The sequence below is a fragment of the Echinops telfairi genome, unplaced genomic scaffold (assembly GCF_000313985.2).
Source record: "Echinops telfairi isolate 266 unplaced genomic scaffold, ASM31398v2 ScPeMD7_9;HRSCAF=40, whole genome shotgun sequence".
NCBI lineage: Eukaryota > Metazoa > Chordata > Mammalia > Afrosoricida > Tenrecidae > Echinops > Echinops telfairi.
Genome location: NW_022103906.1, coordinates 33,867,990 through 33,881,661, shown reverse-complemented (window position 1 = coordinate 33,881,661; position 13,672 = coordinate 33,867,990). Strand labels below are relative to the sequence as shown.

Below are 13,672 nucleotides of genomic sequence, written 5' to 3'. Positions count from 1 at the left end.
AGTGTACATCCTCTGGTCTAGTTAGATTTGTAAGGTATTATTGGGATCATGATAGTGGTGGGGAGAAAGCTTGAAGAACTAGAGGAAAGTTGTATGTTTTATTGGTGCTACACTGCACCCTGCTCCTCTCTGCGAGCCTTCTGTAAGGAGATGTCCAGTTGTCTACAGATGGGCTTTGGGTGTCCACTCCGCCCTCCCCATCTGATACCTGATTCTGTCAATACCTCATGATCACACAGGCTGGTGCGCTTCTTCCATGTGGACTTTGTTGCTTCTGAGCTAGATGGCCGCTTGTTTATCTTCAGGCCTTTAAGACAACCAGCCACTATACCTTTACCACAGCTGTTTCCTCTCCTAGGAGCTCTTGGGTGGTACAAATGGTTAAGTGCTCAGCTACTAACTAAAAGGTTGGTGGTTGAACTTCCTCCACCTAGCGGGAGCTCAGAAATACAGTCCTGGTGATCTGCATCCGAAAGGTCACAGTCTGACCAGCACACACAAGGTCACCTGGAGTCTGAATCAGCTGGACAGCAACTGGTTTGGCTTTGGTTTAGTTCCCTCTCTGTGTTACTCATCTCCCAATCTGTGTTACTCATCTCCCAAATGGCTTTTGCCCCTTAGCCCTTAGGTCTCTGCTCACGTTTCCCTGCTGAGAGAGGCCGCTCCGAACAAAACGTAACTCCCACCTTTTTGCCCTACTTGAATGAAACTCTTGAGAAGCAGAACCCCCAAGAACAGTGCTTAGCTCCTGGGCGGTGGGGACATTGAGTGCTGAGTAAATGTGGCATTGCTCTTCCTCCTGCTTCACAGAGGATGAACAGAGGACCAATATGACCTCTCAGAAGAGCCTCCAGCAACTGACCATGGAGAAGGAGCAGGCCTTGGCAGACCTTAACTCCGTGGAAAGGTCCCTTTCGGATCTCTTCAGGAGATACGAGAACCTGAAGGGCGTCTTGGAAGGGTTCAAGAAGGTGGTGTCTTTTCCCTGTCTCCTTGCTCTTTGTGCTTTTCTCGGTAACAAGTCTTCAAACACTAAATGCCAAGGGCATGCGTTGCCTTTGAAATTGAGACTTGGGGAGCCCCTTTTGGCCAGACATCTTTGATTCTGGAGATTTCTCTGTGTCTCCTCTTGGTGACTGCTTACGAAGCTAGCCCGCTGAGTGGCAAGTCTTGGCCAATAAACCTCAGCCCTCATAGGAGCTGGAATTCCAGAAATGGAATTGCCTTTTGATCCTAAGGGAATTCCAGGAAGGTTTTTGGGGTTTTTTCTGATCATTCAGCAATTCAGTCTTAGGGAAAGTACTGCAGAAGCATTCAAACTGTATTCTAGAAGAAACCAAGTGGGTTTGGGTCCCTGTCTATCTAATAATACTCTACTCATTTCAATTTTAGATCTAATGAATGTATTCGTTTAAGGTAGTTGCACACCGCCAATAATAAGATACATTTGCAGCAGTGGCAGTGAACTATTTTCATGTTAAAATAAAAGTGATAGTCACCAGTTAATCTAAGGTGAGAATAGATTTCAGTTCAGTTTTGAATGACTTCGTCCTACGCCAGATGTCCTGAGAGATGAGTGAAAAGCATTTGAAAACAGAAAGCCATGATGGCTGCACACACGGTTATTTTTGGAAGGGCTGAGAGGCTACTGTTTTACAGCCATCTCTGCATACCCAGTGCGCTGGCAGACACCAATACCTGAGGGCACTTAAGCCCCTTCTATAAGATGCCACAGTACCTGCATAGAACCTGTACATGCTTTAAGTCATCACTGTGTTAGTACTAATAAAATATGAATGCTGTATAAATAGTGTTTCTCAATGTTCCCTCTTAGTCTCTGAGGGATTGCTTTGACTACTTAATTGCCTCCCCCCCTCAAACATTTGTGATCCACGGTTGGCTGAATGTGCAGGTGCAGATGGCCAACTGTATGTTATACCACCATTTCCAAACAAAATTTGAGACTATTGATATGGTGTGACTGACCCTTACAGTGTGGTGTTCAAAATTAGTTACCTGGACCTTCTTGAGTAAGCATTACATGTGCCTGTTCCCAGTGACCATGGAGTATAGATGAGGGTGTCTGAATGATGAGATTTCTCTCCATTTAAAAAATGAGAACTCGGGTATGTGGAGTATTTCCGGTAGAAGAAAACAAAATTCATTCTATTTTAAATGATCACTTTGGAACAGAATGAAGAAGCCTTGAAAAAATGTGCTCAGGACTACTTGGCCCGAGTTAAACAAGAGGAACAGCGCTATCAGGCCCTGAAAGTCCACGCCGAGGAGAGACTCGACAAGTAAGAGCTGTCTGCACTTCTGCACGTTGTGGCAGGGTTCACCGGAAGAGTGCAGCTCACAGTTTTGAACTGCCACGGGGCGTGTGTGTGTGTGTGTGTGTGTGTGTGTGTGTGTGTGTGTGTGTGTGTGTGCTGTTTCACTTTTTTGAATAGGTGACATCTTCGCACAGTTTAAACATTTTTAAAGTATTAAAAACTGTATCCGGTATCTTCTGATAATCACTGCTCTTAATTTCTATTGATGCTTCTAAAATATATTCCCCACCCCGACTCCATTTTGACAACAGCATACCTTGCTTTTTCTTTTTCATGCAGCAATATGTTTTAATGATCTTTCTATATCAAGAACTTGCTCATTTTGTTTGTTTTTTTACTAGCTGCATGGCATTCCACTGCTGAGCCGGGTCATATTTATCTAAGCAATGCCCTCCTTCTGGACATTTAGGTCATGTGAAAGCCTTTGCTGTTACACATGCAGCTGCAACAAACAACATAATGATTATTGTCATGTTGTGTACGTGTGAATTACCTGTGTAATGTTTACCTAGAAAATTAATTGCCAAAGGATGTATCACTTAGAGAATTTTGTGAAATGTTGTGAAATTGCCCTCATTGGACGAATAACCAGTTTGCATGTCCACCTGCAGTATAGGACACTGCCTGGGCCTGTTTCCCTACTGTTTTGTCAACAGACCAAATTGTGGGTTGTCTGCCACTGTGGTAGGTGAAAAGCGTGGTTTTGATTTGCATTTACTTTAAAAGTGAAATCCAGTCGATTTTAGCAGCTATATGTTCAGACGCTTGCCTTAGGAGGAGCAGCGCTGGGTACCCTGTACCCATTCTTCATCTGTGTGTACAGCTTCTAGGCTTCCTGCCGTAGTACAAAGACCTTTCCCACACTAGGTGTGAAATGAACGCCATGATTCCGTCTAAGATTCTTAGGGTTTGATTCTTTTGGAAATACTCAAATCCAAATACATCTGGAATTTATTCTGGGGAGGGATGCGAAGGATGCATCCAACTTTATTCTTTTAACTAAAAAGTAATACCTGTACATTTCACTCTCTTCCCATTTCTGAAAACTCTGAAGTTCCCATTTCCCATTCTCACTTCCCAGAAGTGCTATGATTAAAGACATACAATGTGAGGATGTCATAAAGTACTCCTGTGAAATCACAGAAACTTTCATTGAGCGGAAGTCTCAGACGTGAAGCGACTGTTTCTCGACATTGCCTCCATCTGGGTCCGTACACTCTGACAGCTCGAGCCCTTCTGTGGTCCCTCTGAAGGACCACTCGTCAACGCAGCAGTTAGGGCATCCTTGAGGGACTCAGATCATGTTCCTATTAAATGTTCTCTGAACTTGAGGAACAAAAAGAAGTCTGAAGGGACAAGATCAGGGCTGGAGAGGCTAGATCAGGTTGTCCTCAAACTACGGCCCGTGGGCCACTTGCAGCCTGCCCAGGACATTTATCCTGCCTGCCGGCTGTTTTTGCCCCATTTGGTTTTTTTACTTCAAAAAAAGATATGTGCAGTGTGAATAGGAATTTGTTCATAGTTTTTTTTAAACTATAGTCTGGCCCTCCAACGGGTCTGAGGGACAGTGAACTGTCCCTTTAAAAAGTTTGGGGACCCCTGGGCTAGATGGTATAAAGGGTTTTTGTTTTGTTTTTTTAATCATTTCATTGGGAGCTCGTACAACTCTTATCACAATCTTTACATCCATCCATTGTGTCAAGCACATTTGTATATTTGTTGCCATCATTTTCAAGACATTTTCTTTCTACTTGAGCCCTTGTTATCGCTTGGTATAGGTTTGACACCATCAAAGTTCTCATAGGGCAGCCCTTGCTTCCCTGGAAGAACAAGCAGTTGCCTGGTTGTGATGGGGAGAAAATTCCTTCATGCACCTTTCTGCCCTTTCCTCACCATTACAATTCTCTATTTTCTTAACGCTTCTTTATAATAAACTCTTATGATCATCTTGTGCCCTTTGAGAAACTCTACCAAGATTATCCCATTCAGAATCCTAGAAAATAGTTAGCTTTCAACCTCGAATATAACTGACCCAGCAGCTCCCCTGGGAAGTCATCTACTATTTTAATGGGCCCTTTTATATGACGGCGCCTTAAGGAGAGGGAGAGAGTGTATTATTGAAAGAACTTCCCTCCGCCATCTGCTGATCACAGAGACGTATTTAAACACTGTGTGTAGAATAACGCCATGAGTATGTGACCTGGAACAAAGCAGCAATACTTAGTCTGTGCTTTGTGCCTGTACAAATACTATTCAGAACCGTTTAGGGGTTTTTGTTTTATTTTGCTTTAATGTAATATTGAAGTCAAACTTTTTTCACTTAGTACAAGCAGGTTTTGATAAAGTTTGGGGGGAGAATAATATTATCTCTCTATTCCACTTTTCCATAAACTTTTGACGTCTTCTCACACATCCATGTCATCTCTCCATGTCTGAACAGATAGCTCAATGTATGTCTGAAAATTGATTGTAAGGTTACCATTTGTTTCCTGATGAAAGTTAGGTCATCTTGTGAATCTATTTCCATTGCCAATAATGCCGCAGTGAACAAACATCCTGGGGCAGTCACTATTGTGCCACGTGAAAGTGTTGGATCGATAACTGGAAGTGGCATTAGGCCCATGGTGTTATAGTTGCTACCACCTTGCCCTTCACAAAGACCAAAGACCAGATTGGTTTTCATCCCTGCCATCAGCTTGTGAGTCTGCCTGTTTGCACGTGATTCAGCCTAAATAGGGCAAGATCATCTTTCTTCATTTTTGCCAAAGTGATAAAAAAAAAAGCTGTATAATTTTAACTTGCATACATTGAGATTTTAGCATTCTTTCACTAGTTAGTTAGTTGTTTATCAACTGACGTGATTACTTTTCTTTTAATGTTTTACTTTAGCATCTCAGTAAAATCATTTCTCTTGACTTTGATTCTCACAGATACAGTCACTACAGTCATCCACCCAGCATAGTGCATTCTAAGATTATTTCATAAAATGTTCTTCGATCCCATTTTCTACTGAAACATGGAATTTTGAAGCCCATGGTGGCACTTAAGGTTGATTTGACCATTGGTTCATACCATGGACATTTCCTGAGCAGTTGTGTATAGATGGAGTTGTTATCCATCAACACGGACTTACCGACATAGCTGACCCCTACTTCCCCTCCTGTCAGTAAGTCTGTTCTTCAAGGTCCACGTGCCATGGAGATCAGTGGCTAGTATCCCGATTCTCCTGCTGTCTGGTGGCTAACCATGTGCTTTTTGTCTCTTTTTTCTCCAAACAAACACCCGTCAACAGAGCCAATGAAGAGATTGCTCAGGTTCGAACAAAAGCAAAAGCGGAGAGTGCAGCCCTCCACGCAGGACTCCGAAAAGAGCAGATGAAGGTGGAGTCCTTGGAAAGGGCCCTGCAGCAGAAGGTACAGACGGGGGTGTGGGCCGGCCAGCCAGTTGGCCGGCCACAGGGCTGTTTCTGCCTCACAGTTGGCTTTTGGTGGTACTTAGCTTACAGTGGGTCTGGATGAATACGACTTTAGATTCGGACACTTCCATCCAGCTCTTTTGTAAACTGACTCTGGGGGAGACAAACGAGAAGGCCTCCCTTTTGCCCTATAAAGACAAATAACTCATAGGCATATGATTTCTTACTGGTCCCCAGCTTTAGAATGTCTTCTTTGTGTGTTCCCCTCCCCCTCGTCTAGTGTTTTCTTTCTTTCTATGTCTCTGATTCTGTATAGTGCCTGTAGTATCCATTCAGTCAGAGCAGGCGTTTTTTATCACGGCCTCTGCCTGTCTCCCCCCGCTAGTGCCCTGGGGTGCTGAGTACAACTCCAGAATCCCAGGTCAGTGGAGGTGCAGATGGACTAAGTTAGTCCCAGATCCTGGTCGTTTTGCGCAAGCACCCTTTCATCCATCTCGTTTGGACAGCTTACAAATAAAGAAGCTCATGAACACGCGTTAGAGGTTGGTGACCGAGCTCATCCCTACTCCATTAAGCAGGTTCCCGGTCTCATGTGCACATGTTCTAGGGGAGGTCAGTCATCTATTGAGAAGACTTGGTGGCACAATGGAGTAAGCATTGGACCACTCTCCTGAAGGTCTGTGGTTCGAATTCACCAGCAGGAGAAGGATGATGCAGCCTGACTCCATAAAGGTGTACAGCTTCAGAGACCTATGGGGCAGTTCCGCTCTGGCGTGTGAGGTCGCCGGCAGTTTGGTTGGTCATGTGCTGCAGAAGTCCCTTGGCAGGGAAATCTGAAGTGCTCAGTAGCTGGCCATTCAGGGCCTCCATGGAAGGCAGGCCTGGCAAGCTGCTGCCCAAAGGTCATGGTCTAAACACGGAAGCAGTGCTGCCCTCCACACACGTGCTGGCACCAGGACCCGGAAGGGACTGGACAGCCTTGAACAACAGGATGGTGTCCAGTGAGGGAGCCCTGAGATAAGAAAGGGATGACATAGCTATAATCACCGTCATTTCAGAAGATGAAGGGGCCACATACGTGCTGCATTTGTCTTTCAGAACCAAGAGATTGAAGAATTGACAAAAATCTGCGATGAGCTGATTGCAAAGCTGGGAAAGACCGACTGAGTTTCCCGTCGGTCCAGCAGATAGATCTGCGTTCGGCTGCCTCCCTCTGACCACAGGGATCTTGCCTTATCCAGGAATAATGCCCCTCGCAGAGAAGACGAAATGACAAACACAAGCACATGCCTCCCCGCTGCCCGCCTGCTCTGCTGCCGCCATGTGGCAGCCGCCTGTGCAGCCAGCAGAGAGGGCCGGACAGCCTCCCGCTCTCTGGGAAGGCTCCGCACAGGGCTGCTGCTTGAGTTAGGGTTTGCGGTTTCTCCGCCATTGCCTGTTTTACAGTCTTTCATTTTCCGAGTGTGTTAAGATTTGCTATTTTGTGATGAGTCTTTAAGGTTATCTCTTTTCCACACCATCCAAGGCTTCTTATTTTATGTGACCTGTTATTTTAAGCTTCCGAATTTCGTTGTCAACATTGGTGGTTTGTTGGAGGTGGTAACGTGGCCTGGGGTTGGCGCTAGGCTGTAACAAGAAGGCACACATTTATGCACACGTTTATACGTTCGGCTTGTCCTTTCTCTGACACTAAGATGAAGAAAAGGCCCTGTTTGGAAACAGGCCTGCCTCAGAATTGCCAGCTTAAGCATGGGGGGACACTGAAGGCATAAAGACCTCAGGCTTGTGTCTTTCCTGCTCACAATGGCTCAGGCGCATGTCTCGCCCATGTCTGGGAGGACTTTTCTGGCATAGTGTTTGCCCTCCTACAGGGGGCCTTCAAAAAGCTCATGGAAAATGGAATTAAAAGGTGACACTTTCCCACAAGCATTTTACACGCTTTAAAGCCCCCTCGCCCCAAGGTGCTCTCAGCATCGATGGGTGTGGCCCTTTGGGGATGAGTCCTCTGCTGAAAGTAGGGTGTGCTTTCTGCAGGGACAAACACTGAGACACCATGAAGCCCAGGGGTTGGCCTGTCCGTCTCAGGCCAGGGCTACCCTCTGCTTTGATTGGTTGAGGCAGAAATCAGTATTTCACCTTTATTATTATTCTGTCTGAAATATACAAAGAAAATCTGCTTGACAGAAGTTTCGGTGATTTTGTTTAATTCAAAGGTCACTGTCAGCCCATCAGCAGTTACAAGGTAAAGAAATAGTTGTCGCTATTTTTCTTTTCTTACACACATAAGGTGAGTTGCTCTGCAAACATTCTTTAAAAGGAATGTGGGGGGAGGGTGGGGAATCCTTTGTAACTTAAAATAGAGGGATTTTTTTAAACAAAACAGTCAGTCAAAATCATGAGAAATACTCCAGGAATCAGTTGGTTTTAAGTACCTTTAAGCAAAGGCCACTTGAATTCTGGGAGAGGGGAGCAGAAGGCAGAAGGTCTTGTGTGTAACAAAAGCAAGTCCATAATGATGGGGACGTGGGGCAGCTTTCCATGTAATAATTCCCTTACCTCGGATAAGCAAACCCAAATCCATACAGATATTTAGAAGCACTCTTCTGTCTTAATGGTACACCCTGAAGCTCTTCACGGGGTGGGGATATGCGCTACAGTCAGTAGTATGAGTACGTTTTCTGACTTTTCTTGTACAACTATTGCATGATCCAACTTCAGCCAAGAGTTGTGCCTGGTAGATAACCTCTGTCAACCTCTCAAAGTGACTCTTTCCTTATTGTGCTATTCGTGTGTGGGGGTAGGTGTCTCTTCAAGACAGAAGTTATGCTTGGCCAATATGCAGTCATCATAATTGGTGCTTAGGCTGTATTTCCAGGCCTATCATCTTAACATTTTGTATACAGGGGTAAGAAAAAAAGAACAACAGAAATTATCTTGGGTTGGAGAAGTGACTTGACAATCATTTGGGCTCTGAGAGCAGGTACAGTGGTGGCTGACTATGCATGCTACCCTGACGTCGAATCAGACACAGTACATCTGGTTGGTAGAAAAGATGTCCTCAATAAGCTTTGCATCCCGTGGAAAGAAACCTAGCTAAACCTGTTTTTACTCCTGTGTTTAGATGGCATGTCACGTTTACTTGTTTTACTTGATCTGTTTTAAGCATAAAAGACTTTTCGTGTCTCCCTCATAAATCCATAGTCATCTTCTATTTTGTTCCCAATAGTTTGTTGTTGTTTTTAAAGACTGTGTGTCAGAGAAGTGGCTCTGTGTTACAAGGTGACGACAATCCTTTCCTAACAGATGGAAGAGAACCTTCACTGAAAAGGAATACAAGGGATCCTTGATAAGAATACTTGCTACTGGGCCTCTGAGTCCCGACCATGACATATGCTTAGGTGGCTTCAGGCCAACAAGAATGAACATGTAGCTGTGACAGGTGGCACATCAGGAAACTATGCTGAGCAGACTGAATTTTGTTTGTTTTTCTTTAAAAATAAGCAAAAAAACAAACAAACCTGTTTTGGAGCTCTAGAGAGTGAGACTCTAGCCCCGCGTTTGTTTTTGAAACCCATGAGCACCAAATGCCTGGTTAGTCAAGCAATAGTAACCGTGCCATAACCGAGCAGAGGGGAACCATCAGGAAGCCGCTGCCTTGGGAAGTGGTTCCGGTCCTAGGTGATGCTGCTGAGGCCTCTCCGGCGGGCTTGGCTTTGCCAGATGGAGCCAGACTCTCGCGAACTGCCTACTGAAGGCCTGGTGTATTCATCTGGTGGGCGAGGTGTAGGCAGTTCCAGCCAGACCTGCAGAGGTTTACTTTCTTCCGGGAAGCTCATTTGTTCTGTGAAACCCTTCTGGAACTATTGAACAGTTTTCTCACATGACCTCTCGCTTCTTCAGAAGCAGCCAAGTTAGGAAGTGCAGCAGCTGGCAGGGGGTAGGTGGCGTCCCAGAAGGGTATGGAAGCTAAGGGAAGGCTCACATTTCATTGTGGAGGCTAGCTCACACGTTTAATGTTCTTTCCTGCCCCGTACCCTTTATGCCTATCCCAGGCGCTGTACAGCTCCCGCAGAGATACCTAGAAAGCCCTCAGTTCGCTATGACTGGGGAGTATCCCCTGGCTCACCCCTAACAGCAGCCCGTCTTTAAAAGGTAGCAGAGGCCTCAAGGGCGGCCACGAACCCAAAATGAAGTTTTAAAGGGCAAGCAGAGAAATAGCCGCGTGGCAAGCCAAAGGTCTAAGAAGGTGTCTACTTCAAAGATTTTAATAAAGAAGAGTGTTTTAAGGGGACTTCTGTTCTACAAGGGTTTGATTGGTTTGTTGTTCTTAACTGCCATTCAACCCTTGCTTGAGTCTCCCGTGTAGCAGAAGGGTCAAGGAACTGCTCTAGCAAACTCTTCTCTTGAAAGATCTCTGGAAGCCAGCATCCCTGGCAATGCTCTCTGTGAAGACCCACGTCCTGGCGCCAGAGCGCGTCCTGGAGGCCTCCCAAAGAGTGCGCTTTCCACCGTTCCTGTGCCTCTTGGCATGCAGTTAGGTTTGGACGAACAAAGATTCCTAAGGAATGACTTCATTAACTATAATAATGGCTATAGCTATTATATATGTGTGTGTCTGTTCTGGTTATAGTTCTTATGTGGAGATGTTGCCTGTCATGCTGGCCTGAGGCAGTCTGTATACCACCTTAGCTCTGGGAAGAAAGCCGGACTTGGAGCTAAGGGGCGGCCGAACCCTTCCTGTATCTCCTGTTTCTAGCTCTGCAGATGCCACTCCGCCCCCACCTCCACTTTTTACTGGCATCCAAACTCAACTCCAAAAAAATAGTGTTTCCAAGTCATACTGCTAACCAATACTCTGTACATTTCAGGCGGTCTTACAAAAAAATGTGAACCCACAGTCCAGGGACAGGGCAGCCTGTCAGTCACCACACCCACAGCTTCAGCCTCGCGCCTTCACATCAAACTGGGCTGGGATCCAGGCATTTCTTTTGAATCTCAGAGGCAGCAGTAAACTTATCCATGTTGCTGGTAACAAGTGTGTGTGTGCGCGTGTGTGTGCACGCACCACTAGATGTCCCTCATGTGTACTAACGTGCCAATGAGTACCGTGAATTGCACACCTGCTTCCCCTGCGACCCTTGAGTGCCATGCGGTGTGTGAGGAGCCCCCAGGCCCCAGGAACAGGCTCCGTGTTGACTGCTGCTATTGGGACTGTTGTGTAGAAAAAAATCATCTGCATAAATTTTATATGCACAGTAATTTCCCTTTTTATATGTCAGGTAAATATTTGTAAAAGTTACACTCACACAAATGAAATTATTATAATGATTACTAATATATTTTTTCCATGTTTCATTGCCTGAATAAAAACTGTTTACCACTGTTAGATTTGGGTATGTGTGGCTTTTTCGTCGTTGTTCTTTTAACCTCCACTTCGGTCATTTCATCCTGACTCTTTACATTGATGGTAGCCTCGCTCTCAGGAGGGCCAGCTTTCAGTCTAAAAATAGGAGAGCTGACATTTCCACTAACCCCATGTTGTGGAATTTTGTGCACTTGGTTGGGTGTATGACTAAAAACAAAACAGACTTTGGGATTTCGGCCATACAAATTCCCCTGCCTTTGCATCTGTGCAAACAGTTTTTAGATGGGCGCTTCTTGGGTTTGCTCAGGGACTGCTGGTCTGCCCTGGCCATTCTCAAGTCACAAGAAGCTAAGTCATCTCAAGCTCTTGGGCTCATTAAAGGATACAGGGTAAGCCAGGACTGTGTAAACATGGTAGTGCGGTCCACAAAAAATAGCTGACGTGTTTGTTGTTTCTAGGTTAATACCAGGAAGAAACGTTTTCAATACTGGCCAGACCAATGCTTGGATAGGGGAATTAGGGGGTGTTGTGAGCCACCTCACAGGAAAAAATAGAGAAGGCTTTAGTTCCTAATTGGAGAGCCAGCTTTGGATCCAGTAAGGAAAATCAGCACTGACACTTTGGTCCGATTTGTCACCTCCCAAGACCTAAAAGGAACATTTCTCCGTGGATTGACCCTGAACTGCCGGGGAGAGGCGTCCTGTGCAGTAAGTAGGAAGTGACACTGTCTCTTAAAAATACTGACGACACCTGTTTGAGAACTCACTGCCATCGAGGCCATTCTAACTCACAGAGACTCTAGAACAGAGTCGGGCTGCCCCTGCGGGTTTCTGAGATTGTAAATCCAGGAGTAGAAAGCCTCATCTTTCCCCTGCAGAAGAGCTGGTAGGTTAAAATCGTTGGCTTTGGGGTCATGCCTAGCTCCACCGCTGAGGCGCCTTGCTTCATAAGTCCTAGAAGACTGATTCTTGGCAAGCTAAAAGGGGTCAGAGTAGAACTGCCCTCCAGTGGGGTTTTCAGTGGCTGGTTGGTTTAGAAGTAGATCCCCAGGACTTTCTTTCAAGAGGCCGCTGTAGAGACTTGACCCTTCACCAGGGCATCCCTAGCCATTTAAGGACCAATCAGGTATCTTTTTTCTCTCTACATTCCTTCCTTTAACAAACTTTCCAAAGGACAGTTAAAGAGAAATCATTTGATGGAAACTATTTGAATATGAATCTGTTGTCTTCAATAACTACTGCAGCTCTAACAGAAATACTACAACTGTAAGAGCTCTAATAAAATGATCTTAAAAATTTTTAAAAATAAATACCACAAGTAGATGGCTTTTAACAAATACAGTTCAGGAGGTTAGAAGTCCAATTTCAGGGTCCCAGCTCTAAGGGGAAGATTTTCCCTAGAGATTTCCACGCATCTTCGCTCAGTCTTCCCCTGGGTCTAGGAGCCTCAGCATAAGGACCCCAGGTCCAAAGGAAGGGTTCAGGTCCCTGCTCTTCGTGCTACGGAGACCCTTCTTGCTAAGACAACAAACAATGCAGGTCAGCCACACCTCATGGACAACCCCTGAGGGCTGTGTAAGGGTACTGTATCCTACCCTAGTCTCCTCACAACTGATTGGCTGATGAAAACAGATCACATCACCAAAATGAGTCATTATATAACTGCCAAATCACTGGGAATCATGGCCCAGCCAAGTTGACACATATTTTGGATGGACACAATCCAATCCATGACTTGAGTGAATCATGTTTCCCAGGAGAGAGCCATTCTTTGTCTTTCATTCCTTGCCCTGTTGTGAGTTGTAGGCTGTTTTCTCTAAGTGGATTTTGAACCTGAGGTTGGGGACACTGGTGCATATGAGAAAAGTCTTAACTCCTAAACAAAATGTAAGGGTGGTATTACGTTGTGTTGCACAGAGCTAATAGAGCCCTCAAACTTATGCCAAAGCTTCTATTCGGGCCAAATAGAACTGTCTCTGGTTTCCACAGCTATAAATCTTTACAGGAGTAAAGAAAGCCTCCTCTTTGTCCTGTGGAGGAACTCCTGTGAGTTCGAACTGCTGAACTTGCAGGTAACAGCCCAACACCACCAGTGCTCCTTAATGGAGTCCTGGAAGGAAGGTGGAGCTCTAGTGTCATTTTTGGCCTGCCAACCGCAAGGTCAGTAGTTTGAAACCCCCTGGATCTCCTCGAGAGACAGACCAGGCTTTTACTCCCATAATGAGTTACAGTCTCAGAAACCCACAGGGTTGGTTGCTGGGAGTGGGAACTGACTCAAGGGCAGGGAATTTGAGGTTTTGAGAAGGAAGATCCGGCAGCAGCAAAGCACAAACTGGCTAGAGCCTCAGAGGAGAGAGGACTGAATATGAACGATGTGGACTCCAGGCTCACATCCTGTTCAAATTCCTTCTGTTATTTCATCTCCCTGGGCATCAATTCGGGAGCCTTGGTGGTGCAGCAAGTTAAGCTGAAGAGCTAACTGTGCCCCTGGTGGCAACTGAACCAGAAAACAGGCTGTCAGTTCCCATGGAGAGTTATAGTCCCTGAAACCCTATGA

General features: G+C 45.5%; 1 protein-coding gene across 4 annotated transcripts in view; it reads left to right on the top strand.

Annotated features, from left to right (window-relative positions):
- Window positions 1-11,137, top strand: part of TACC1 (transforming acidic coiled-coil containing protein 1) — an 84,143-nt gene extending 73,006 nt beyond the window's left edge. For all 4 annotated transcript variants that reach the window (XM_030884546.2, XM_030884549.2, XM_004696220.3 and 1 more), the window contains 4 exons: window positions 811-971; window positions 2,194-2,300; window positions 5,629-5,749; window positions 6,850-11,137. In XM_030884546.2, coding sequence (XP_030740406.1) covers window positions 811-971; window positions 2,194-2,300; window positions 5,629-5,749; window positions 6,850-6,918 — 458 coding nt within the window. In that variant the 3' untranslated portion in view covers window positions 6,919-11,137. The remainder of the gene's footprint in view (window positions 1-810; window positions 972-2,193; window positions 2,301-5,628; window positions 5,750-6,849) is intronic.
- Window positions 11,138-13,672: the final 2,535 nt, after the last annotated feature.